At 54.6% G+C, this 26,478-nt stretch overlaps 3 protein-coding genes and 1 long non-coding RNA gene across 4 annotated transcripts; 1 reads left to right on the forward strand and 3 right to left on the reverse strand.

Moving 5' to 3' along the window:
* HOXA7 (homeobox A7) lies at positions 1-1,885 on the reverse strand. Its single transcript, XM_017527048.2, has 2 exons — positions 1,342-1,885; positions 1-415 (listed from the first exon to the last, which is right to left on the reverse strand). Exons 1-2 carry the CDS (start codon positions 1,718-1,720, stop codon positions 105-107), a joined length of 690 nt encoding a protein of 229 aa, XP_017382537.1. The 5' UTR covers positions 1,721-1,885; the 3' UTR covers positions 1-104.
* Positions 1,886-7,621: 5,736 nt separating this feature from the next.
* HOXA9 (homeobox A9) lies at positions 7,622-11,818 on the reverse strand. The gene is made up of 2 exons (XM_017527050.2): positions 10,074-11,818; positions 7,622-9,044 (listed from the first exon to the last, which is right to left on the reverse strand). Exons 1-2 carry the CDS (start codon positions 10,654-10,656, stop codon positions 8,806-8,808), a joined length of 822 nt encoding a protein of 273 aa, XP_017382539.1. The 5' UTR covers positions 10,657-11,818; the 3' UTR covers positions 7,622-8,805.
* A 2,585-nt stretch (positions 11,819-14,403) lies between these two features.
* Positions 14,404-17,077, forward strand: LOC108303271. The gene is made up of 2 exons (XR_001824760.2): positions 14,404-15,117; positions 16,659-17,077. It is a non-coding gene; the product is annotated as an uncharacterized LOC108303271 (long non-coding RNA).
* HOXA10 (homeobox A10) lies at positions 15,943-19,664 on the reverse strand. Its single transcript, XM_017527049.2, has 2 exons — positions 18,683-19,664; positions 15,943-17,523 (listed from the first exon to the last, which is right to left on the reverse strand). Exons 1-2 carry the CDS (start codon positions 19,638-19,640, stop codon positions 17,249-17,251), a joined length of 1,233 nt encoding a protein of 410 aa, XP_017382538.1. The 5' UTR covers positions 19,641-19,664; the 3' UTR covers positions 15,943-17,248.
* Between the last annotated feature and the right edge of the window lie 6,814 nt (positions 19,665-26,478).

The following is a 26,478-nucleotide window of genomic DNA, read 5'->3' on the forward strand; positions in this document are numbered from 1 at the left end:
TTTACATTTTCTTTTATTTTTTCCATTTTTGTAAATAAAATCAGTGAGTCTCTTAAAGACGCTTTTCCGACTGTCCGGTGCAGCAAGGGCACCGGCTCGGCCCCTCATTCCTCCTCGTCTTCTTCTTCATCATCGTCCTCCTCGTCGGCCTTGTCCGCGGCAGCGCTGGCGGTGGCAGAGGGCACATTGCCCTCGGGAGCTGCGGCGGCAGCAGGACATTCGTCCTTATGCTCTTTCTTCCACTTCATGCGGCGGTTCTGGAACCAGATCTTGATCTGGCGCTCGGTGAGGCAGAGCGCGTGGGCGATTTCAATGCGGCGGCGCCGCGTCAGGTAGCGGTTGAAGTGGAACTCCTTCTCCAGCTCCAGCGTCTGGTAGCGCGTGTAGGTCTGGCGGCCCCGCTTCCTGTCAGGTCCTGAGAACAGACATGCAGACACGTGAACACAGGACAGACAAGCAGATAGGGCACTCGTTAGGCTGCTGTCTCAGAGCCCGCACCTTCCTCCTGGCCTAGTTCCAGGCGGGCATCCCCCTCTGCCCCAGGCCCCGAACAGAGATAGGGGAGGAGGGAGAGTGTTAGGGAAAGACCCCAACTGCAGGGCCAGACGCGCAGGCAGCTCTGTAATGAGCAAAGGCGCAGAAACCCAACTTTACAACGGACCTTTCCAGCCGGCTAAGCGTCCACAATGTCCTGCTTCCCCTGACAAAGGGAAACTGTAAATATAGAGTGTGGGCAAGCGGGAGACGCTGCACTTTTGCCATTCAAAGATGAGCCCGGCTGTTCCCAGGCCTTGCTAGGCAAGTGGGCGACCCTTCCAAACAGCCTGAGCCCTTATCCCCAGGACCTGCCTAGGGCACCCCGACCCTCTGTCTTCATTTCCTCACGCCCATCTTGAAATGGCCCCGGGCACAGGGTCGCATTAGAGGCCATGGAGGGCTTGGCTCTCCCGGCTTTTGAGAAAGAAAAGCCAGGCAGCAAGGAAAAGGAGGTGGAGGGAGGGAGAGAAGAAAGGGATGGAGGGTGACAGAGGAGGGAGAGAGAATAGCGAACAAACTTAACGTTAAAATTCTAAGGCAAATGGAGTTAAATAAATTTACGAGGATCGAACCCATTAATTGGGCCATAAAAAGTTTTATGAGCCTCATTTACATACAATGCTATGGGCTCCAAGCAATGGCGCCTCCGCTCTAATTAAAACCAGAAAGGCTGCGCCGGGAGTCACGGGGCTGCCGGCTTGCAACTGCCTGGATCCGTTCTCCCGGCCCCGCGCTCCGCGCTCCCCAGCGCCGCGCTCCCCGCTCCCGCTCCGCCAGCCCGGCCCGTGTAGCGGCTGCGCCTACCTGAAGACCGCATCCAGGGGTAGATGCGGAAATTGGCCTCGGCCGGGCCGTGCAGCGCGCCCTCGTCCGCCTTGTCGCAGGCGCCTTTGGCGAGGTCACTGCAGAGCCCGGGGATGTTTTGGTCGTAGGAGGCGCAGGGCAGGTTGCCGTAGGCGTCGGCGCCCAGGCCGTAGCCCGACGCAAAGGGGCTCTGATAAAGGGGGCTGTTGACATTGTACAAGCCCGGAACGGTAGAGGCGAAGGCGCCGGCGCCCGCCCCGTAACCGCTTCTCTGTGAGTTGGGCGCAAAGGAGCAAGAAGTCGGCTCGGCATTTTGGAACAGAGAAGCCCCCGCCGTATATTTGCTAAAAAGCGCGTTCACATAATACGAAGAACTCATAATTTTGACCTGTGATTTGTTGTCCGGCAGCTTTCAGTGTCGGTTTTACGAGGTAGCTTGATATATGATAACATTACACCCCCAGATTTACACCAAACCCCATTTTCTTTTGGACGGAGCTCGCCGAAGCACGTGACTGCCCACATGACCGCCTCCGCCAATCTCAGCAGCCCTCACAGGTGGTCTCGCTCCGCGGGGCCCGCGGCCGCCTAGAATGGAAGGGGAAGAGGCTCAAATATGCGGCCCACGAATCCGCCCGCGCTCGGTGGGCCTGGCGCGTTCTGCAGAGAAAGACCCGGAGGCTCGGCGGGGGCGCCCAGCTGGCAGCCAACGCGGGCACTGGGGTCTGCGAACGCCGGGCGGCCCCGGCCCCGCGCAGCCCTGGCCCCGCGCAGCCCCTCACTTCTGCTAGTGAGCCCTAGACCAAGCTTGGGGATCCTCCCCGTCCCTCTCCTGTCCGCTTGCCCGGCCCCTGGTAGGGTCTCTGTCCCAGCGCACCAGACTGCCCCGCGGTGGCCTTGTGGACAGGACTCAGCTATAAGCAGATCGACTCTGCCCGTCTTCCCTCACCCAGGGCCGGTGGGCGACAGGCCGGACTTGGACTCGGATCCGGACAGGGAAGGCGCAGCGTCGCTGGCAGCTGCAGCGAGAATGCCACCGCAAAGTGGAACCATGTGGTTCGAATAAAGTCAACGTCTTCCAGCTTCCTTTACTTAATCGGCGGCACACTGTTTATCCGCCCTAAAGGAAGCAGTGAAATATTTATCTATTAATGAGCCTCATTTGCCAACAGATTTATTAAAGTGGGGTTCCCCTCCCTCCTCCCGGACGCTGTAGTGCTGCAGGCAGTGTGCCTTCGCTCCTGGGCACCTGGCTGGCTCCAAGAGACTAATAAATGGCTAAAGATTCCTTTGTCCTTGCCACAACTTCTAGTCCCCCTCAGGCGCACGGGAGCCAGGGCTGTTTTCCCCAGCTTGGAGAAATCTCAGGCCCGCACCCTTCCAGGCACTCCCAACACTGGAAGGCTTCCAGCAGCCTTCGCCTCATCCACCCTTAGGCCTCCACATCGTGGGCCTGGGTGCCTGGGAACAATACATGCTTTAGAGCCGATTTGGAGAAGGGCTTTTGGCGTCTGGAGACTGCAACCCTCTGTGGACTTCCATTTCTTTTAAAGACACCAAAAACAAATAAGGGGACCACCCCCCAAAGGCCACCCAGCTGTGGAGGCTTCACCTATCCAAGTACCAGCTCACACAGAGCTGAGCGCACAGTGGTCTCAGTCCCTTCCATCCAGGACTCCAATTCCTACCTTTCCAGGCCTCCGACCCCTGCACCGTGTTGGACCAGCTGAAGCCCCTGCTGCCCACGCCACGGCTCGGTGGAGGATGGTGGGGAGAACGCTTTCCCTAAACGCCTCATAAACTGCCTGGGCCGCCCTGGAAGCCCGGCCACCTTTTACTGCCCAGCTCGATTACATACCATAAACCCGACCTCACAATGGAATTGCCCCGGAAATTCTCCTGTAACTTATAGAGTTTAGTTCCTTGTGTACAAAGCACTTCCCATCACTTTCAGAGGGTCCAGGCCGTCCCAATTTACCACACCCTCTCAGGGGGTCCCGGGAACACAAAAGGTGGAGGGATGGTTCAGATCGGGATGCCAGGGAGCCCCAGTTCCTGCGCAGTGAACCACCGGGGCTTGAGTGGGAAGGCGGGGGCTGCTGGGGCAGGTGGGCCCTGGGCTGTCTCCTGCGGGGACACAGAAGCCCTAGGGGGCGGGGGACGATATCCGGAGATGCCCTTTATGGCAGATCAGATGATACCGTGTCTCTGCTGGAGAATAGAGGGAGTAAGACAGAAAGAAAAAACCTAAATAATCCCAATGGCATCGCCTTCTGGAAGGAAATAAAAACCCAAGAAAGTTAAAGGAAGATGAAGCAAACAAGAAGGCTAGGAGATCAAAGAGGCAGAATTAGACCGCTTTAGACCAATAAATTGTTCCTGGGGTGACACAGAGCAAGACGCAAAGAGAAAAGACCAAGGCCCCCGCCGCCGTCGCCGTCTGTCTAGACTCAAGCGGCTGGAGGGGCCGACAGCACTGGTGTTTGAAGTAGAACCTACCCAGTCCAACAGCCAGAGAGGGGAGCGATTTCGGGGATCGTGGGAAGGAACGCACTTCGCCAAGGGAGGGCTGGGCTCCCTCGCCACCAGCTGATCCCTGCCCCGGTTTTGTCCGGCGCGCGTCCAGAAGTTCTGGCAGGACGCACTGCCCCTCTGCCCCGGCCAGGGAGTATCTGGATACCGCCCGCAAGGCTTCGGCCCTTCTGGAACCAAGTCAGCCAACTGGGCCAAGTTCTACGGACACCGAAACCTCCCTTTCGTTTCCAGGTTTCTCTCTCCCTGCACTCTGTGGTCTGATTTAAAACGAAAAGGACGGATAAAATCAGGCTTTCAATAAGGCTTCTTTAATTGCGTGTTCTCTATCCATTGGTTCTCTACTTATTTGACTGAAAAGACACAAATGTACTAGGTTATGTGAGATAATTTTGACAGAAATACTCGTTCACCCTCGGCCTGAAGCAGGCACATGTAGGTGGGTTTCCAATCAGCCGAGCTATCTTTAGATAGACATTTTCCACTGCTCTCCCTGAGCTTCCTTCCTACCTACTGACAGAGTGTGTTCACCCTACTTCTTGTTACCAAATAGTCCAATATTTAAATTAAATTAAGAGGGCAAAGTCAGCTCTAGGCAGCGAATCGCGCCTTCTAGAGATTTGGGTGGTTGGCGAATTGCTTCTCTTAAGGTTTCCACCCGTGCCTCTCTCAGGGACTGCATCTGTTCCCCACCTAGTGAGTGATCCCTGGCCTGGGAGCAAAGACAAACCTATCCCCGAAGGTGCAAATGAGATTGAGTTGGTGCGGGGTCTTGCCTGCGTGAAAGCCTGCTTGGGGAAGCCACTCCCAGGCTTCCCAGAGGAAAAGCAGCCTCCCAGCCACCAGCCTGCCAAGGGCAGGGGAGGCGCCTTTGAACAGTCCATCCAGGCCTGGGAGACCCTGGCGGCCTGCACCTACCTGAGGCCTCCGTGATCAGTGGAGAGACGCGGTCACCACCGATCTGTGACTTCGTTTATTTGTAGTTATACAAATTGAGCTTTCTCTCTGCATCCATAGATCTGCGACTTCACCATTTATTTGTAGTTGCGTAAACAGAGCTATCTACGGCTTGGATACATAGCCACGGTTGACTCCTGGAGAAGCTATAAAACCCTTCTTACAATTAGATGTTGGGAAACTATATACGGAAATTTAATGAAGGCGTGTGTCTGTAATATCGACGTATATATATACATATATGTGAGACAAGAGAGAGACAAAGAGAGAAAGGAGAGAGAGAGAGAGTGTGTGTGTGTGTGTGTGTGTGTGTGTAAGGAGAGAGAGAGAAGAAACACCCCGGAGAGACTTCAGCCAAAATCCAGTCCCCAGTTTTACAGCATGTACAGCACGGAGATGCGGGTCGTAAACATTTTGTGGGTTTGGCGGAGACTATTACGACCCAAATAAATGCACTGTGCCGCGTGTTCAAAGGGCTCCGGGGCGCTTCGAAAGGTTCTCTGTTTGCTTTTGCATTTTCCCTCTGGAACCATTCGACATCCGTGGCTGATGCTCGCACCCGAGGAACCCGCAGCGTGTTCCCTGCCTGGGGTCCGGGAGAGGCTGGGCCTGGATTGGGGTCCCCTCCCTTCTGGCCCCCTGAGCAGGAGACGCAAGAGCAGCCTCGGTTCCTCTACAGCGGAGGACGTGCCGCAGCCAGAGACAGCACGGGCGGCTTCCATGCCGTGAGCGACACTTTTGGTGCTACGGTATGATCGTTATATTAAACATCAAATTAAAAAAATAACTAAAGCAGTTCCTGGTCTGTCTCCCGGGATTCTCCTTCCCAGCCAACTCGGCTCGGCCCCTGGACCTAAGTGGACAGATACCGAGATTGCCGTTACGCCCAATTTTCACCGCCCAATTTTACGGCCTCGATTCAAGCCGGCCGAGTCCCGGGGTCCTGGCTCTGTCTTGGGTTCTGGCTCGCTGGGCCCTGACCCTGGTCGCAGGGTTCGGGGGCGTCGGGGGCGGCCGCGGGACCCGTGGTCACGGAGTGAGCCCTCGTCACGCCCTGTGCACACACTCTGGGGCGGTCGTCAGGTCTGGGGGCTGCAGGCGTTTCTCCAGTGTCCGTCAGTCAGCCGGGGCTCCCCGGCGCCTGGCTGTGTCAGGCCTGTCCCGGCTGAGGACGGTGACCCTGGAGCCGCGCCCGCGCCTGGAGCTGCAGCCTCGCGGCCGCCTGGACAGCTGCAGCCGGGCAGCCTTGGGCCCTCGGGATACGCTCTGGGAGGCGTGAGCGGGGAGGGTCGGGCAAGCCCCCTCCGATTCCTTGTTTCCCAGCGAGCCTTCTAGCCAGGAGTGAGCAGCACTGAAAATATAGGGCGGCTGTTCACTAAAATCTGGGGCTCCCATTCCAGAAAGGCTCGTGTCAAGTCGACATCTTAGGAACTTCCCTAGGGTCGCGGAGGCGGGAGATGGCGGCTCGGAAGCCTCTTGCGTGGAGCCACACTGCCATCTGCTGGCCGCCTTTCGGTACTGCATCCCCAGCTGCCTCGCCGTGCCGGAGCTTTGGGAGCCGCGGGCGAGCCCACAGCACCCCACTCGGAAAGGAGGGGCGCGGGCCTAGTCCCCGGGAAGTCTGCATGGAGCCCGAAATCTACTGCAGAGGAGGCAATGCCAATAAAAGAGCTGTTTCCGCAGCCGCTTTATCGGCGGCAGACAGAACAAATGAACAAATGAAAGGGCTTTGGTGGAATAGCCTAATTGGGGCTGGACAGTTGTAAACTCATTAAGGACCGAATTCCAGACAGTTCGCAGACCCGGCCTTTATGGCACACTCTTACTGCCTATTCTTTGAAGTTCCTTCTGTCTGCAACAACAGAGGGCGTCCCAACCTGGCGGAGGGGTGGGGGTGGGGGTTAGGGGCTGCCGCATCCACCCGCGCCCTGGTTCCCCTTTTAAGCTTAGAACACAGCCAACTTTGCGGCAGTCGTGGCGTGGGGGAGGGGGAAGGAAGAGAGAAGCAAAGCGTGGTAGGGGAAGCGAGGCCGAACCCTCCGGCCACATCTGGAAAGCGCTCAGGCCTCCGAAGTTGTGGCCGTTACCCCCGCAGCCCTTTACACCCCATAAACAGTAACAGCCCTCATTTTCTTTTATGGCGCTTTGGGGCTCTTCAGTTGCCTCAGCCAGCCCTGCCTCTGTTAGGACTTGTGCTCGGGAGGGGCTTGCAGTGCAGGACCCAGATTCTCCTGGGCCAGGCTGGCAGGACGCTGCGGGTGGTGCGCGGTGCAAGGATGCTGGGCTTCGTTCCCTTGCAAGCCCCCAAAATGTTTGCCTGCATGGCCGCGTTGGTCGGGTGGGGCTCCTATTTCCCTCTGCAGAGCCGGCTTAGAAGGCGGCCCCCAACTCTTTATCCTGCCATCCTCTCACCCTTTTCCCCACCAAGCTAAGGAAGGCCCAAGTTTGTGAATTCTCCTGGGGGCACCAAGGTGGAATAGTGGTCTTTCCACCGCTGCTGGCCAGCCCAGCGCAACCCAGCTTCTCAAGGGCTACTCCGCCATCCGGCACATAGACACAAGGCCGGGAGCCAGGCTCCGCCGCCGGGTTTCCCAGCCTTTCTCGCCGCCAGGCAGCTGGCCTGGTTGGGAGAGCTTAGTTCCGCGGACTGGTTGTGGCAGGTCCCGCTCCAGAAAGCAAAACAGAGGCAAAATTGGGGCTTTCTCCCTACCCGAGCCCGCCCCTACCCAGAGACTCTACACAGGCTCCCCTGACCCAGAGAAGAAGGTACAAAGAGCAGACTGGCAGAAAATAGAAAAGAATCAATATATTTTATTTGGCAAAAAGTTAAATATCATCTCAACACAACAATTTGGTCAGTAGGCCTTGAGGTAACTATTGCAAAATATACACTGTAGGTTCAGTCCGGTGAAAACCCCAGATTCATCAAGGATACAAATCTACAGTAGCCCAATGGCGGTTTCATAGTGTATAATTTATTATCAATAAAATTAACTTCGTTACAATCAGCATTCATTTTCTCCGATTAAAATTAAGCAAAAACCCTAGGTAGTAACCTTCTGCACATATGTATAGCTCCGAATTTTGTCACCGCTCATCTGGTGCAAAAACAATATTCAGGCTTGTCTGATTATGCATATTTCCTTTAATCATATAGATTATATATACAATGGACAAGACAGGACTATAGATCATGGAGAGACTAAAATGCTCGCATTTCTAATGTGAAGAAAACGATGAATCTATGTATCCCCGAGAACACTTAAAAATTTTTTTTATTTCACTGGGAAATTCTTACAGCTAGTTTACAATCATAGGTTAACAGCCTAGTTATACAGAAGACATATTCTACTACAGAGCTATACCCTATGCAACTGTTTTTCCCCCTCATAAACAACCTGAGTTCAAATTGAATTCTAGCTTCCACAATCACAACGGGTGCATCACCCAGTACACAGAAGTTTGAGTCACAAAACATAATTACCACAATAAAACACAGTGTTCAAGTATCTTGGCAGAGCAATCTGCCGAACAAACAGCAAATTAAATTAACTACACAGACTAAAAACTATACAGCCCACCATCAACAGTTGTGCATTATAAAAAGGTAGTTTCTTTCCTTTTGTTTTAAGTCAGGAACAGGTAGATTTTTAAAAAATATGTACAACCTAGCACACATAGCTATCAGCACGAATGCCCACCCCCCCCCCCCCTTTTTTTTTTTTTTTTTTTTTGTCTCACAGAAAATGGAAAGCTTACAATACCTCCTCCATCAAAGCGGCAGGCCTAGGAGCCGGCCTGAGCAGGGTTTGCCTGGGGGGGAGATGTTGCCTGAGGTTTAGAGCCGCTTTGTGCGGGACGGTGGAGGCTAGGATGGGGGTGAGAGAAGGGAGAAGGCGGAAGGGGGACGGGCAGTTCTTTCTCTTTCTCTCTAGCTCATTCTTTTTTCTAAATAAACCCAAACGACATCACTCATCACTCGTCTTTTGCTCGGTCCTTGTTGATTTTCTTCATTTTCATCCTGCGGTTCTGGAACCAGATCTTGACCTGCCTCTCGGTGAGATTGAGCAGCCGGGCCACCTCGTACCTGCGGTCCCTGGTGAGGTACATGTTGAACAGAAACTCTTTCTCCAGTTCCAGGGTCTGGTGTTTTGTATAAGGGCAGCGCTTTTTCCGAGTGGAGCGTGCATGAAGCCAGTTGGCCGCTGGGTTATCTGTGGGGAAGAGAGACACTGGGTTTAGGAGGAGGAGAGGCACACCCTGCTGGGGGCAAAGGAGCCTCCTGGGTGGGGTCTCTGGCCTAAGTGCAGAATTCCGCTGAATTCGTTAGGAAAGGCAGTCAGGCCTTGGACACAACGGAACCCTGACAGACGCACAGACGGTCACTTACAATTGCACGCAGTAAAACTTCGGCGCCCCCTCCCCTCCAAGACCCTTTTTCTTACTCCGTCCTCCTGTTCCCCCCTCTCCTTCCTCCCACTCTCCCAACGCTGTATATAATGAAATTTGTAAATAGATTTCCTTCTTGCCAAGCAGAGGGAAAGCATGCTGCCTAGCGCCTTTTGAGAATGGAATTCCTCTCTCCTGCTCACTGGCTTGTCTTCCCTTCCCCACCTTTCCCTCTACACGCCTCACTCCTTATTTGACCTTCCTGGAAGGCCTTGGGAGCTGGGCAAGCCGGCTAGGCTCCCCAAGGCAGTTGATCACGTCTCTGGCTTATTTGAATAATCTGGCATGGGGACCTTTGTGGCCCCGGTCGCCCGCAGCCTCATCTTAGCAGGATTTACGCCGCCACTGGCCGAAGGCAAGAAGTGGAGGGAATCCGCCGTCTTCCCCGGCTCCGGCTGACCTGCTGCCGCCGCTCGCAAATAATCTAGTCGCACAAAAGGCCCTCTCGGCTGCACTGCTTTCGAAGAATGGCCCAAAGTATCTCGGTCCTGCGCAGCCAAGGAGAGGGGCGGCCAGTCTTGGCTCGGCCCGAAGTGCAGTGCCCACCCCGCTCCCTGTCGCTGCAGCAGCCGCCTACTCTCCCGCAGCCCTGCGAGCGGCTCCTCACTGCTCTCCGGACTTGGGGCCTTATCCGAGGCGTCCCAAACACCAATTTCTGGCTCCCGGCCCCAACTAAGGAGGTTCCCAGCGATGACGAAGGCAGGCTTGAGAGAAAGCTGGCGGGCCAGCAGATCCGGGAGGCCGGCGTGGAGGCGGCGGCGGCGGCGGCGGATTTGAAGGGACGAGACACTTACTGGGATCGATGGGGGGCTTGTCTCCGCTGCTCTCATTCTCAGCATTGTTTTCGGAGAAGGCGCCTTCGCTGGGTTGTTTTTCTCTATCAACTGGAGGAGAACCACAAGCATAGTCAGTCAGGGACAAAGTGTGAGTGTCAAGCGTGGGACAGTCACCCCTTCTGGCCGACAGCGGTTCAGGTTTAATGCCATAAGGCCGGCTGGAGGGCAAGCCCGCGAAGGAGAGCGCACCGGGCGTGGGCTCCAGCCAGGAGCGCATGTACCTGCCGTCCGGCGCCGCCGCCACGGGCGCCTGGGGGTGCACGTAGGGGTGGTGGTGGTGGTGGTGGTGGTGGTACACCGCAGCGGGTACAGTGTTGGTGCCCGCCGCATGCACCGGGTTCCACGAGGCGCCGAACACCGCCGCCTTGGACTGGAAGCTGCACGGGCTGAAGTCAGGGTGCTCGGCCAGCGTCGCCGCCTGCCGGGGGTGCTGGCCCAGAGTCCCCGGCGCATAGCGGCCAGCGCTCAGCTCATCAGCAGAGTCGGCGCCCAGCAGGAACGAGTCCACGTAGTAGTTGCCCAGGGCCCCAGTGGTGGCCATCGCCGTGCCCAGCGCCTGGCCGGCCCGGCCCGACCCACGGAAATTATGAAACTGCAGATTTCATGTAACAACTTGGTGGCACCAGGGGGGGAAGTACAGTCACCTAATAAGTTGGCGGCGCCCGCGCCCCCATTGGCCGCGCGTGTCACGTGCCCTCCCGGCAGAACAATAACGCGTAAATCACTCCGCACGCTATTAATGGCCCGGTGTTTTGCAGTCATAATTTTTATAGCAAAAGCCATATGTTTTTATGCAAAGGGATCGTGCCGCTCTACGATCGGGTTTGTTTTAATTGTGGCCAACGAAGATTAAAAGATCAAATGGCCTTGCCTCTGTATTCTCCCCTGCCCCCCCACCCCATGCACACACTTCTTAAGCGGACTATTTTATATCACAATTAATCACGCCATCAGGAAGGCGCGGGTCCCGCGTGCTAGTGCGGCCAGCGGAGCCCCTCACATAAAATTAGACAATAATTGAAGCCATAAAAAACCAGCCAAATCGCATTCTCGCTCTACTGTATTTAAATCTATATTTATGATATTTCATAAGGAGTTATTGTTTCAGAAGCCACACAGGCTGGCGGGAAGTCGGGAACGACCAACAGATTCTTTTGCCTCGCCGTGGCTCCGAGCTGTAAAAATTTACGAGGACTTGGAAAGGTTAAATTAGACTGTTGTGTTTGGTTGACGAGCTCCCTGTAAATAATCCCTGCGGTGTCCGGGAGAGGTGAGTTTAGCCTGGCCTCAAAAAGTCAAATTCAACGCAGTATCTGTCCCAAATTGAACCGCCGCCTGCCCTGCCAGGGCACTCCAGGCAGGAACCGACATCCAGGGAGCACCGCCGGTGTAGCTCCCCACCGGCTACCCGCCTGGAGCGACGCTCGCCCGGGCAGCCCTTAAATTCGCCTTTGCTCCTCCTGTGAGGACCCCACTGAGGAGCTGGCCGGAGGATAGCGGCAAGAGGCCCCAAGGCGAAGGGTTTGAGAGGCTGGTTTGTTGTGGGGCGCGCTCGGCCGGGGTTCTCAACTCCGAGCACACGCGCTCCCAGCCTGCCCTTTTTATCAGCTGGGAATCAGAATTCCCAGGGGCAGAAGGCTGGCCACCCAGCCCTGTTCTCCACCTAGAGGCCCTAACCCTGAGGGCTGCAAGCCTGGTCGCGCTTCCTGAACCCCAGCTGGGAAAAGGATGGCACAACATCACGAAGATCACCCATTTATAATAACATTGTATCCATACATTTGAGAAGTTTAGATATCATTAAATAAGGCCGAAAAAAAAAAAAAAAAGACAAAACAACAACAAAAACTCAGCAAGTGACATCAATGGAAGGCCAGTTCGGCTTCGGAAAAGGCAGCCCCGCCTAAGAGAGGTGGCTGGGAAGCCGCACAGTTGTGGCCTGTCTGCGGCCCTGTGAGCCTTTCAGGGCTCCTTCCTGCCTCCCTTTCCGGCCACTACTCCTGGCCTCGCCTTGGTTACCTACGGGACCTGGCGACTCCGTGGAGAGGTACAAGATCCAAAGAGGGGTAGCCACAGCTCAAGGCCAGGGCTGGAAATTAGAGCGAGGAAGGGCACAAGGGCATCGACTCTAGTCCCATTCCTCGGCCTGGCCACATTGGGGAAGTTTATTTCTCACCCGTTAGGGGTAAATTAAAAGGTAGTAGCCACTCCGTTAATTGGAAGGATCCCCCCCAACTCCTAACAGAAAGCAGCGACTCCTAGAAAAGGAGTAATCAAATTCACGTGTGGATCCTGTGCTGCAACAGTGTGTTTCTCATTAGCCCACTTCCCTGGCGGTGAGGCTGGCGGCCTCCGGCTCTTCCATCTCTCTCTCTCTCTCTCTCTCTTTCTCTTTGGCCTTCATCCTCACTGGCAGTTCCAGTAATCCCCCCCTCAAACACCCTGACACACTACCCGCTGGGACTCCCAAATACCAGACTTTCCGGGATCGAAGCTGTGATGCGGCGCAGATACTGACTGGGTCCGCCTTCCTGCACCCGCACCGGGAAGAGGGAAGTGGACTACACAGTGAACTCCAACGAGGCCCGTCCCGTCCGCCTCATCTCCCTCCCCGTAATATTTTCCTTGCCCCGTAAATTCCTCTGCGTCATGCCCACCCCAACCACAGTTCACCTTGTCCTAAATATCCCCGCAGTCCCCCAAGCCTCTGAGAGTTTCATTTAAAAGATTAACCCTGGAGAAAACCCTTGCTCCTAATTTTAAGTGTCTGCAAATGGGCTGGGCATGTCTGGATGCCTTTTCCACTTTTCATAGCAGAAAAGACATCGATTATTATTAGTATTTTTAAAGTAAAAAAGCTATTCCTTTAAATAGCCTTGGCCCCAAAATAAAAGGATTACTAAATAATTAGCAGGCATTGAGTGCTAACCAGATGTTACTGGTTCGTAGAAAGGGGAGAAAAAACACAAAACCAAATATTGCCTCCTTTCAGCCCAAAGGTTTGGAGCCAGACATTCAGACTTTTGTGTCTGCTTTTATTTTAGGGTGAAAGAGATTGCATATACATAAATAATAAATGAGCATAATTTAAAACACCCCTTCTCAACTGAGATTTCTAAAACTGTGATCTCTGAAGTAAATCCAATACCCTGTGGAGAAAATGCAGTGAGGAGTTGAAGGGAATGGGGCACACAGGCCTCTCAGACAGCAGGTCGCTGGCTGTACAACGAAACAGTTCCTGGGCCTCCAGTCCAGGCAGGGAAGGGAAACAGCTCTGTGGGCAGCAATCTGTAAGTGTGTGTGTTAGAGGTAGGGAGGGATGGCTTGTTTTCTGTTTTCCATAGTGAAAATGGTCAGACTGGCTCCCATCCATAGACTGCAAGTTGGAACCAGGACTCAGTTTATATCAGTGGTTCTGGAATTTGGGATTTCTTCTGCCCATTTGAAACATACTGGCTCTTGGAAGGGTCCCTTTCTCCAGCATCCAGCTGCACAAAGGTGCTGTATGAAACATATTGTGTACCTGATAGAAGCCACTAGCAAGCAAGCAGTCACGCTTTGCCCTAACCAGTCTCAATGCGGTCAAAGCCCAAGCTGTGACCGGCGGGCCAGGAAAAGCTGGCTAAGAGCCTCCCAGCAAAGGTCTGGTCACTGGAGTGGCCAGGCTCCAGTGAGGCTGGTTGGGCCTCAGCTCCAGTCCCCAGTGAGGCTGGTAAAGGCCTCCCTGCCCTCCATGTGGGCACACAAAGATGCAGAGAATGCCCCCTAATCAGATCTCCTAGGCAGCCGTTAGCGACAGGCTGAGAAGAAAACCAAGGCCGCCGCCATCCGGTCGTGATCGTAACCAAGGCCTTGTCTGCGCAGCAGCACACCAGGCCCAAACCCACGGGCCTCAGCAGCCACCCTACGCGAGCCATTCCTCGACAAACGTCCCAACCTCTACTTGAGTTGCAGAGAAAAGTGAGAGAGTCTCTAGCCTCTCCTGAAGTCAGCCCTGGGCTCCTCCCCAAGGATGCTTTGGGAAGGAGATAAGGAGGTGAAAAAAAATCTGACAGAGATAGAAGATGGAAAAAAAAAAAAAAAAAAAAAAGGAAGAAAAGAAAGCAGGAAGGAGCAAAGGAAAGAAAAGAAAAAAGAAGGGATAAAAGAGGAAGGCTGGAGGGCGAAAAGAAAGAAGAAAAGAGGGCCAATTCCTAGCAGAGGCCAGGCTTACAGAGAAAAGGGTAAGTGACAAGGCCAGGATCCCAGCCTCTGCCTGTCCTATCCTTCCTAGTCTCTCTTAGGAAAGAAACTTCACTGGCAGAAGTTTCTTTCCTAAGCCCACACCCGGAACTGGGATGTCTGTATGTGTGTTCCAGCCTTGCAAGAGAATGGCAGGAGGTCCCTGGGCAGGCGCACGCCTTGAGTGGGGGAGGCTCAGGATGGAAGCGCGCCCCTGACCTTGAATGGCCCAAGGCCCAGAATTCCTACCACGCCCCTGGCGTCCGAGAAGAAGCAGCTAACCTGACCTTACCTGCAGTGAGCCAGGTGGAGGTGTGGTGGAAGGGGAAAGCCGGCCTTCTGGCACAGCACGGAGAAAGACCCGAGGCTCCTGCGCAGGGAAAGCCGAGGTTGCCACCGCAGGCCTGGCACGACTAGGGCCGTGATGCCCCGCCCGGCCCGACCCCCCGCGCGCACAGGTACCTGGAGACGATTTCAACTGAAGTAATGAAGGCAGTGTCGTGCTGTCGAGAGAAAGGTGGATCCCAACAACAGGAAACTACCTAAATCACCGACCAGTTCTGGTGCTGCCTGCGAGCAGGGCTGCCTCGCCCGCCGCCGCCGCCGCTGCCGCCGCCGCCGCTGCCGCTGCCACCACCGCCGCCACCACCGCCGCCAAGGAGAGAACCCTGCGATCGCGCCCGGCCCAGTCCAGCCCCTAGACAACCTGAACCCGGCGCCTTGACGGAGTGCCCCAGGCGGCCGCAAATGCGTCACAGGGGAAGCCTCAGGCCCCAGTAAGGTATGCCTGGGAAGGAGAGGGAGGGAAAGAAAGGGAAGAAAGGCAGGAGGAGAGGAATAAAGGCGGGGAGCAGGCGAGACGAGAGCTGCTCTGAAGAGCAATGTGCGCTCTGCTTTCCCAAATCTTGCCGCCCAGCGAGCCGGCGCCGAGAGGCGGCAGCTGTGGAAGACTCGAAAGCGCCAGGGACTGTACGGAGCCCGGCTCCCTGTCTGGCCGCGGCCTCCCACCGCTCGCTCTCCCCCTCCTCCCTCCTAGTTGCCCGCCCGCTGGGGCGCGCGCTCCCGCGCCCCCTCCCCCTAACGCCCCCCCCCCCAACTCTGGCAAGCAGGAAACGCGTGGCCCTACCGAGGGCCGCCAGGTGGGGGAGGCCGTGCTGGGGGAGGGGGCGGCCCCCGTGCAGCCCAGCCGGGTCCACCTAACTGCTGCCCCCAGCGCTAGGGATGCACTGTGGGCCAGGCCTCCTCCACGATTCAGATTGAGGGTCATCTGAGACCCAGACACCCGCAAAATAACCGGCCTCTGCCAGCCTCCCTGGGGCTCCCGAAAGAAATCCTGTTTGGCTTCCTCTGTCTATGCAGCTCCCCTCTCAACTGAAATCACTGGTCCAAGACAGCCACAATCCAGATATACTAGCAAGTCATAAAACTGAACAAAAGCCGACAAACCTTACGGCACCAGGGCTATAGGGCCCAGACAAATTACGACCGTCTAGGTAATATTTAAATAGATGCCTCAAGTAATTGCAGGGGGCTCGGTTAGTCCTCCTGTTGTAAAAGTGGTGAACGGGATAAAGTGGAAGGTGAAGATAAGAAGTCAAAAAAGAGGTAAAATTAAAAAGCTTCATTCCACAGCTTTTATTCTATAAGAACATAAACATCGTCTTTTTCCACGCACAGCAGCAATACAATATTAATTTATTCTGATTTAAGATTAGAAGTAAATAGAGCTAGAACTAACATTTATAATAACGATAGAATGCATTTGCTTAAAACAAGATTGGTAATTCTTCATAATAATAGACATTTATACAGATTTGTATTTATAGTTTTTTCTTTTTCTGCATCTACAGGTTTGACCCTTTTATGCATGTAACTTCACAGTATAAAGGAAATCTAAACAATGTCTCCCTTCTCTAGTTTATTCCGCTTACCCCAGTCCTCCTAGGCTTCTGTGAGTTTCAGAAAGCAAAAATGGAAAAAAAAAACTTTTCGTTCAAGGTGATTTAAAAAAGCAACTTCACAAGATAGGGAGAATTGTGGTGTGCTTGTCGCATGTTACCAGTGGTAACTATTTTAATGACAAAAAAAAATCCACTAATTCCACATGTATAAACAAAACTATATTATCTATCTACAGCCAGAAGGATATGGAAATTTAGAGGTAAATGAAACATTTTAGTCAGGAAATGTAAGACCTTACAGAAACTGGAAGAGAAGTCCCCTTCTCTTGGTAATTTTTTTTTTCTTTTTAAAGCTGGGATATCTTACAGAGGAAGGAAAAAAAATAATCTTTCTGACTTTCTTTCTCACTTTTTAAATCAGCCAACGTCAAGCCCGTTTGCCAACCTACATGTCCATGCCTGCAAGCCCTTCTCTTGGCCAAGGAAGAAAGGAAGAAAGAAAAAAGAAACGCAGGGGCCTGTATCCCCTGATTAAGCACAGCGTAGCACTCCAGGCAGACGTGCCCAGTGGCGGCTCCTTGCACCATTGACCTCAGGCCAGACACCTCAGCGCCAACAATGGGACCTCGGCCTTCCGGCTAGGTTTGCCCCAGGCTGGGCAGGAAACCAGCTCGCCGAGGACAGGGGCCATTTCCAGCAGAGTGGGACCCCAAGACAGCAAACCAGCCCAGTCACGACTTGACACTTAGGACAATATCTATCTCTATAGAATTTTAGCACGATATGGCTTTTTCCCCCAGAAAACAACAAATAAACCAGCACCAAGCAAACACAAAGAAACAAAAAGTCAGAACAAACCAGCCCTGCACAGATGTAACGGCCCAGGAGACGGCGAGAGTGGGAGGGAGGAACAGGGCTCCAACACAGGTGCGGGTTCCTGGGCAGAGGCTGAAGACAGAGGGAGGGGACCAGCGCTCGGGAAGTGGAAAACCCGCGTCGTCTGGAGCTTCATCAGGAAAAATTAAAGTTGGCTGTGAGCTCCCGGATCCGGTTTTCTCGATTCATTTTCTTCAGTTTCATCCTGCGGTTCTGAAACCAGATTTTCACTTGTCTGTCCGTGAGGTGGACGCTGCGGCTAATCTCTAGGCGCCGCTCTCGAGTAAGGTACATGTTGAACAGAAACTCCTTCTCCAGCTCCAGTGTCTGGTGCTTCGTGTAGGGGCAGCGCTTCTTCCGACCACTCTTTGCTGTGAGCCAGTTGGCTGCGTTTTCACCTTTGGAATTGCCTGGCGTGTAAGAGAATAAAGAGGGGAAGATTAGGTCGAGGCCACACGGACTGGCTGCCGGGGTGAATTACCTCCATTTCTCCCATAAGAGAGATGTCCCAAGTCACAGAGAAGAGAGTTGTGCCCCCCGTTTTGGCTTGCTGAGAGCAAGCAGTTCCTCCAGAAATCGAGTGGGCCTTCAATCTACACCACGCTTCCAATTTACATTTTCCCCACTTTCCCAAACACCTGTTTTAGCACTAAGCCGTAGGTGCTTGCAGAAGGAAAGGCCTGGGAGGGCAGGCTGTACATCTTGAACTTAACGCTTTTCTTTGCTTCTTGCCATATGGCAGACTAACATTTCCTGTAGCCCCCAGGCTAGGAGCACGGGGTGCTTACTTGGGAGGTGGACCGGGCAGCTTGGCTGTCTCACCCGAGGGCTCTGATTGCCCAAGACTTGATAAGAGGAGACAGAAGAGCATCCTTGGTCCAATGAGGAAGGCACGAAAAACGATTGGGGGTCAAGGGCCCTCCCTCAAGTCTCTCCAGGAGCCAGGGGTAGGTAGCTGGGCGATTCCGAGTTCCAGAGGAAGCGAAATGGCCCTTCTCTGGCTCTCAGCTCAGGGTCCCCAGCTTCCAGCCCGGATTTGCCTTTTCTTCTCCCCGCAACGAAGATTCCCGCCCCTCAGCAACTTTGAAAAAAGCATGGGGGATCGTAAACTCGAACTTCGCCGGTTAATGGGCTTATTTATTGGCGCTGGCGGCTGCTTATTTTGGATGCCTTACAAACATCCGTGCTATCTGCGGGCGAGCTACTTTCCCTCCCTCCCCCCACCCCCCCGCGTGGGCCGCGCCGCGCAGGCTGGGCAGAGACCAGGGCTTGGGGTGCTCCCGGCCACAGGGAAGAACGCACAGGAGGGGGCCTGCTCTCTGGTGTCCTCGCCCCAAGTTAGGGGGAGCTGCGGCCAGCGCCGAGGACGTCTTGCTGTGGGGCGCTAAGCCGGACATGAATTTTACTGCGTCCCCACGCCCAAATATTAAAAAGCAAGTTCACAAGGTCAGCCTGCTGCAGCTTGGGCCAAGGCCGGCCGGCTGCCGCGCGGGCTCCTAGTTCTCTGATTCTTTTCCCTGCGTCTGCCTGTGTGCCCGCCTGACTGCAGCCTTCTGTAGCCCTGCTTACCCAGGGAGTCCTTCTCCGGCGAGGCTTTGCTGCTCTCGGAAGGGGCCGGGGAGAGCTCCTCCGCCGCCGAGGACGACGCGTGCGCCTCCTCGTCGCCCTGCGAGCCCCCGCCGCCGCCGCAAGCCAGAGAAGGAGGCGGCGGCGAATCGAGGGCTCGCTCCTTCCGGGCCGCATCGGCCGAGCCGGAGGCTAGCGCGGGCGGCGGATCGAAGCCGCGCCCGGGGGGCTGCGCGGGGAACGGGCCCGCCCCGAGCTGCTGCGCGCCGCCGCCGCCGCTGCCATAGCCCTTGGCCGTGCCGTAGGCCTGTGAGAGGCGGAAGTAGCCAGGCACTGGCACCCCGCTGGAGGCACCCAAGGCGCAGCCGTCGGGCGGCGGGCCCCGCGGGAAGGGACCCAGTTCGGCAGCGGTGGCCGAGCCTTTGGGACATTTGTCCGCGGAGTCGTAGAGGCAGTAGGAGCTCTCTTCTTTGATGTTCTGCGTGAAAGAGCACGAGGTGGCCTGCGGCGGGGGCTGAGGTGGTTGCGGCGGGGGCGGTGGCTGCTGCTGGGGCTGCGGCTGCGGCCCTTCGGGTGGCTCCATCCGGCAAGACCGGGGCGCGTCTAGCCACAGGTCTATGGGCGCGGGCCCATAGCCGTGCGCCCCAGAACCTAGACCCCCGCCACCACCACCGCCGCCCGGCGACGCCGCCTCATTGCGCTTGCCGCCCAGCGTGGGGAAGAGCCCACAGCTCTGCAGCCCGTAGGGCAGGTCGGCGGCAGGCGGCAGGTAGACCCCTCCGTGGGCGTAGTAACCGCCACCGCCGCCGCCCCCCGCGCCACCGCCACCGCTGCCTGCCTCGCCTCTGCCCGAGCTGATGAGCGAGTCGACCAAAAAAGAGTTCGCGGCGGGGCTCTCCGAGCATGACATTGTTGTGGGATAATTTGGCGAAGGGAGCAGATAGCCCTTTCTGGCTGACATTTCTTGTGCAAAACATGCTGAATACGATTAGCAATCCCCCCGCACCGCGGCGGGCGCCCGCAGCCAATCCCGAGCCAGAGTTTCCGCGCGACCACTCCCAGTTTGGTTTCGTAGGCTCGAGGCCGCTCTCCGAGGGCGCCCTCGGAGCCCGCGATTGATATAAATATGTAATCTGTATTGATGGGCCAGGAGACGCACCCCCGACACCTCAGCCCGAAGGCCAGGAGCTGTGGGGGCTGCCCCAACGTGGCTGGTGGGGGACCTGGCCACTGGGCTCACTCCGCCCCTACCCGGACGTAAGCCCCATACCCGCGTCCGTTTGAAGCCTCTTGGGCCCCGCGCAGTTAACAAGTGGGGTGTTTATGGTGCACATCCAGTCCACCTTGGGTGCTCACCATCCCTGTCACAGAAGCTGCCACTAGTCCCCGGTGTGCTCTGACCACTGAAGGGGACATGTCCCGGACTCACACGCTTCCCATTCAGTTCTGGACCTGGAGCTGGCCCCTTGTCTGAATTCTGGCTCCCCAAAAGTGGCAAACCTGGCGCCACGGCTGTCAGGCTCCTCAGAGTGTCGGGAGCCCAGAGTGACTTGCCTCTAATTTCAGCATCCTACAGATTTTCCCCAAAATTCAATGGCTGTTCCCTGGCCCCTAACCCCCAGCACTTCTCTCCCTCAGTCCGTTGATCCAGTTAGGATCTTCTCCTCCGGTGCTGTGCTCACCTGGCACGCCTTCTCTACAACTCCTGTCAGCGGACTTTGGTGGGCTGGCTGGAGTAGGGGTGGGAAGCAGAAGACGCCCCTACTCCCACTCTCAAGGCCAGAGCTAGGTCCAAGCATCCCCTCATCACCCAGAGAAGACTCTAAGCCAACAGTCATTTCGGGAAGTAAAATGGTGGCCCTGGGATCCTTGGCTGGCCCAAGGGGGAGACTTGGAAGGGTGTACACGGTGTCACCTCTGCTGCCTTATGCTCCTGCTCTCCTGTTAGCTTTGGCACTTATATGCTCCTGGAGGCTACAACAAGAAGCAATGTCACTACACTCCTGCCTCTCTGTCCCCTCCCCTCTCCCCCTCCCTCCCATACCCTCCGCTAGGGCAGTCCTAACTCCTGCAATGTGTGCATTTTAACGAGGCCCCGGTGAGGAAATCCGTTCCCTGCTAGGCCGGGCTGGGCTTCTGGCCCTGTTATAAGAGCATGTGGAGGCCAGGCCCTTTGCTCAGCAGACTCAGGGGCGCTGTTTTAGCCAGCTGGAAATGGCCGGCCTGGGGTGCTAGCCCCCAAGTGTGACCCTCGTACTAGTCTCAGGAAATGGAACGTTTTCCGGCCAGATCCAATGGAGCCCGGGAGGTCTCTGCTTTGTCCCTGGCCTGTGGGCTACAGGTCTCCAAGATACCTCAGGCCTGTCTGCCCCTCCGGCTACAGCTGGAGCTGGCATTGCTGAACGCCGGCATCCCAGAAAATAGACCGCTCAGGCCGCTGCCTGAGGCTGGGAAAGACTCCTGCATCCCGGTCATATGTGCGGCACTTTGCCTCCTTCCTCCCAGTGTGAACGCAGCCCTGGCTTCTGGAGGAAGAGGAACCTGAGAGGACCCTGAAAGGGCACGAGAGAGCTGGCTAGGTAGAGCTCCAGCTCTGGCTTCTGAGATTCCAGAAGCTGCGGTCGCTGCGGACCATGGCGGCTCCGAGCTCCCGGCCCAGAAGGCCGCTCCACCGCTAGCGCGGCGCTCCAGCCACTTCCACCTCGGCGCCCCACGGTGACCCGGCCCTGAGGACTGAGCATCAGGGTGCCCAGGAGGAGGATGGAGAGAAAAATAGAGAGATAGAAGGAGAGACGGACAGAAGGAGAGAAAAGAGAGAAACAGGAGGGGAGAGAGCACAAGAGACCCAGCTCTTTCCAGCCTGAAAGGGTTTTTAAGCTGCAGCAGCTGCTTAGAGGAGTCAAGACGGGGTCTGTGCCCTGAGATCATTAACTCTCCTTTGCTCTTCGCATGCTCCTGAGCCCAAAGCCAAGGCAAATTCTTTTCCTGCTATGCTCATGAGGCGGACGAACCTGAGTGCAGAAAAGCTTCAGAGCACCGCAGCCAATGAACCTATATTTAGCTTCCCGGATCTGCCTGGTCCTTACCCTGCTCACCAGAGGGGTGGAACTGGCTGGGACTGTTGCCCTTAACAATGCCACTTGGAAATGCCACAGGCTGGGGACTGCCTAGGAAGGAAGCTTTGCTCTTCAGCACTACCCATGCCTCTAAGAAAAGCTGTGTCATTTGGGAAGTAGGTCCCAAGAGCATAGAGGTTTCCTCTCAAAAAATGAGCCATATCAGGTTAGTGGGCCAGGACTTGGGCCTAGAACCATTCCTCTCCAGGCTAAATGCAGAAAGCAACTTCCTCCAGGAAGTTCTGGGAAAGTCCAGTATATGTTTGAGATTGTGGAGACCACTTGAAGTAAGAGGCAATGATCTAAACCTATGTTTCTTAACCTTTTAGGGAGTCAGGACCATTTTGGAAAATCTAAGTAACTTTTGACTTATTCATTGAAAAATGCATATCTGTATATTTCCACAATTTGATCCATCATTTCAAAGGAATTCACACACCCCTCAAAGTCTTTTCCTTGGGTCTTCCAGAGTCCCCTAGTCTCCTGGGACTGGGCGGCCCCTGCCAATTTGGCTGGTAAGACAAGCTGGGTGCCCTGTGGCAGGCAGCTCAGGTCAGGGCCCTGAAGGGCAGCCAAATGGGCTTCTAAGCTGGATAGGATCCAGGGACTTGCACGTGCCAACAAGGTTGCAAACGTCAGCTTGTACTGCATCTGCTACAAAAGGCTGCCCTGGCGGAGGAGTAGAGGGGCTGGAAGGCCTGCCGGGCCTCGCAGGCCATGGCATTGGCACTTGGGTCTTCAGTGGCCTTTTTGTGAAGAGCCAGATGTGTTTCTTTAGCATGACTTTTTCCCGCTTGTAATAAGCCAAACGGGATGCTGGGCTTGAGCTCTTTTTTGCAAAAAAAAAAAAAAAAAAAAAGGCATTTAAGCTCGTGTATGGGAGCCCTCTCTGGCCCAGGACTGCCTTCCAACTCCCACCAGGGCTTGTTGAGCGGGAGATACTGCCGGTGCACCCGGTCGGCTTCTGCTGGTTTAAATGAAAGGATATCCACGCAGCAGAAACTCAAGTTAAATGCCTCCTTGGCCCTCTCGGTTGGTCTCCTAGCCACTAGCAGCCCAACCGGCCCCCAAGGCTCCCGTGCTCCCTAGACTTTAACACTGAGGTGTTAGATTTCACAATAAAATATTCCATTTATCGATCCTCCGCTTCCCCCGAGATTCCTCACCCCAAGAGATTAAGAAAGCAATTCAATTGTAGTATGGGTCGGCTTCCAAGCACTTTTCCTCCCTCGTGCTCATTTGCCTTCTTTCTTTTTCGCCGTTCTTCCCAACTACTCAATTTCTCCCTCTCCCTCAGGGTATCTTTGACCTACACCTTCGGTGCCTGCTTGCCTCAACCAGGCCTTATGCAGCGGTTACGAAGCAGCCTCCAGAGCCCATGTTTTATTTAGGAGTAAATATTGCCCATTTCTACCTGGGTAATAACCCACCAGCCCTATGGAGCCAAAGTAAACACCAGGCCCATGGATTAAGACCGTTGGCAAGGATTAGGCTACAGTTCACTAGGTACTCCTGAGTAGGCCCTTGTAAGAAATAAACTACTATTTAAAACAAATTCCCAAAGAAAAAAATACTAGGTCCTGAGATTAAAACTGCTAGTAAACAATTTGTACCTGGAGGGCACTCTCAGTGCTTTCATGACTCTGAATTATCCAGCGGTGGAGGGGGGCTTCGGTCCCACAGAGGAAAAAATAAACGCTATTTTACATATCCGGCTTTATCAAAAAAAAATAAAAAATAAATAAAAAATAAAAAATCATAGCTTCTCAGATCCACACATTTATGCATAGTTAGAAATTTTTTCCACAAGCAATGACGTTCTTTTAAAGTTTTTCTAAATCCAACCATTGAGATGGCCCTTCCCCTGTTAGGGAAGTGTTGGGGCCTTTTCACACACCCCTTGAATTGCAATATTCTTAGTTTTGTTCATAATAAACCGCCTCTGGCCTTAGAACTGGAGGCGGTTCTGTGATTGCAGGGAGGGCTCCCGCTGCAGAGAGCAGCTCACTGGGTGAGCGCTCATTCCTTGTCTGGTTGCTTTGCTCTGGTATAGTTTGGGACCTAGCCCTCAGCAAAGACTAGTAACTATGATAGGCAAAATTTACTCAATAAACAGGCAATACTTGCTTCTCTGGGATTCCTACCGCTCACCGTGCACTGTATATTTGGGAAAAGAAAACGATGTTCAGAAACGAATGGAAAAATAGTGGAAAAAATTAAACATAAGAGAAAGCGGGAATTTGAATCCGGCCCCCAAAATGTAAGTTAATTTTTATTGTTTAAAATGTGCTTGACGACAACCCCATAGAGTGATTGCTCCATCAAAATTTATCCTCGGTTGCAGCTTTTAAAAAATGTGTTGGTATTTACCAATACATTTTTGCATATTTGCAAAATATCTTTTACAAAAGATCTAATTTTCACATGTAAGAAATTGCCACAAAATCCCAGCGGGGTTTATAACACGTACTCCAAGTTTGCAATACAGAGACTTGTCTGGCACTCTCAAAAATCACTTGCGACTTCTCCAGATTGACCGTTTTTCAAACAAAGGTTTTCTCTACGCTGTGGGCAGACCTATAGATGCACCTAGTCGGAAACCAGGGACCTCCAGGACGTCTGGCCCTGGGAATAATCCCGCCTTAGCGGCCCGCAGGCTTCTACCACCCCATTGTTTAGAATGGAAACTTTCCGTTTTCCTCAGCCCCGTCACCTCCTTTTTTTTTTTTTTTTTGCCCTCCCACAACCCCCTATCGCAGCACAGCTGGAAACCTTTAGCCTAGACGCCTCTCATCCCTGGCTCATTCTATTCTGAATATTTCTACAAAACCGAAAGATTCGCCTTGAATGAAATGCTGGCGCAAGAAGCTAAAATTCCCAACTTTCTACTTAGGCCTCCCCCTGCTTTCCAACCTTCGGGAGCAACGGGGTGGGGGCTGCCTACCGCGTCACTCCACAAACCTAGCCACGTTCCCGAGAGCCCTTACACGTCGGCCACCTCCTCACTCCCTCCCCACCAGACTGAAATTGCTAAACTTGTGGCCTCTTACCTTGACACATTTCCGATATCACTGCCAAGGGGGCAGTTGGCTTCTCCGCGCGGCGACGCTCTCGAGGCCTAGCGAATGCGCGTTGCTTTAAATTACAATACCAACCGCTTCTTGAGGGTGAGCCCCCTTTTTCTGATACGAAGGGGAGCAGGACAAGTGAAATAATGTACCGTGCTGCTCTTAGTATCAGAAGCGAACAAAGGCCAAGAATCACGCTGGGGTTCCCGGCTCCCCGGCGGCTTTGACATTGATCGGAAGTGCGCCATCTGGTGGCGGCTGCGCGCCTAGGCCGGGCCGTAGCTCCAGCCCGGAGCCGAGAGAGGGAAACCGGCTCCGGAGAGAGAGAGGAAGAGAGGAGAGGATGTGTCCAGCCGCTGCTATTGAGATCTCATTTTTACATCTAAGAAATCGCTGCAAAACCCCAGCCGGGTTTATAGGGGCGCATTCCAAATATGCAAATTGGCCGGCCCCGGACGGGTTTACGACCACATTGTCACAGCCATCCGAGGATGGGCTTTTATAGGGCTCAGAAATCAAACCCGCGCCCGCCTGCCGCCCGCCCGCGAGCAGTCCTCCTGGCTAGACTCTCTCAAGCAACTTGAGAGACTTTGGTTAATCTTTAACCATCCCAAAGGAAGTCTTTCCCTAAACCCAGGCTTCCCAGCCCGCCCCCTCCTTGCCCCCCCAGGAGGGCCCTTGTTCGTCTCTGCGTGTCTGCCTATCAACCTAGACATTTATCTCCGGGTCTGTCCCACTCCCCTTTCAGCTGGATTCCCCCAGTCGCGCCAGTTAGACAAACACACAAACAAATAAACAGACTGGGGTCTGGGGCCTCTCTCCAAATGCGACCCTATCTGCTCTTCTGGCCCTGCCTGGGTGGCTGAAGAGAGGGTGGGGTGGGCAACAAAAGGCTCTGTCCTTTCAACCCTTCTCCTCAAGGTTATGGGTGATGTCCAATTTTAAGGCAGAAGTTCAAAGGCAGCAAACAAAGAGGAAACCGGAATCCTTTTTTTCCCAAAGGGAAAAAGCAGCCTCCACTGGGAGCTAGGGTGAAAGTGCCCTTAGAGGCTCCTGGGAGTCTGCTCTGCTTTGGAACTCAGACCGGGCTCCCTCTTGCTGAAGCCTCCATGGGGCCCTGGAAGGTCCCACGGCAGGCCTGCCAGTCCTGAGGTGAGTGAGGACAGCTGGAGTCTGACCCATTGGCCACCTCAAGCCCCAAGCCCCTCTGCAGGGCTGAGGTCGGTCTGAGGGGATAAAGTCCCATATTCCAGGCCCTGAGATACCCCTTCCCCAGGTGTTCGCTTCCTACAAGGACCTAGCCAACCACTTTGGCTAATCCTGGTCCCTATTGTAGCCAATTTCTGACTCAGTCACCATCTCACCCCCTCAGGGGCCTGAAAACTTGCCCTGGGCTAGGTAGGGTGTGTTGGGGGGTGGGGGGCAGACATTTGGCAGTAAAAGGCGATCAGGGAGAGGAATGTCACACCAGGATACTCAAATTTCCACCGTCTTTATTTTCCTTGTGCCCTGTTCCCTGTATACATGCTGCGACACACATGGTGGGTAAGAAGCAGAGCTGAGGACAGGCCAACATTCCCAGTACAAATGGAGCTATCAGACATTTCTTAATATA

This window comes from Cebus imitator, unplaced genomic scaffold (assembly GCF_001604975.1).
Source record: "Cebus imitator isolate Cc_AM_T3 unplaced genomic scaffold, Cebus_imitator-1.0 Scaffold45, whole genome shotgun sequence".
Classification (NCBI taxonomy): domain Eukaryota; kingdom Metazoa; phylum Chordata; class Mammalia; order Primates; family Cebidae; genus Cebus; species Cebus imitator.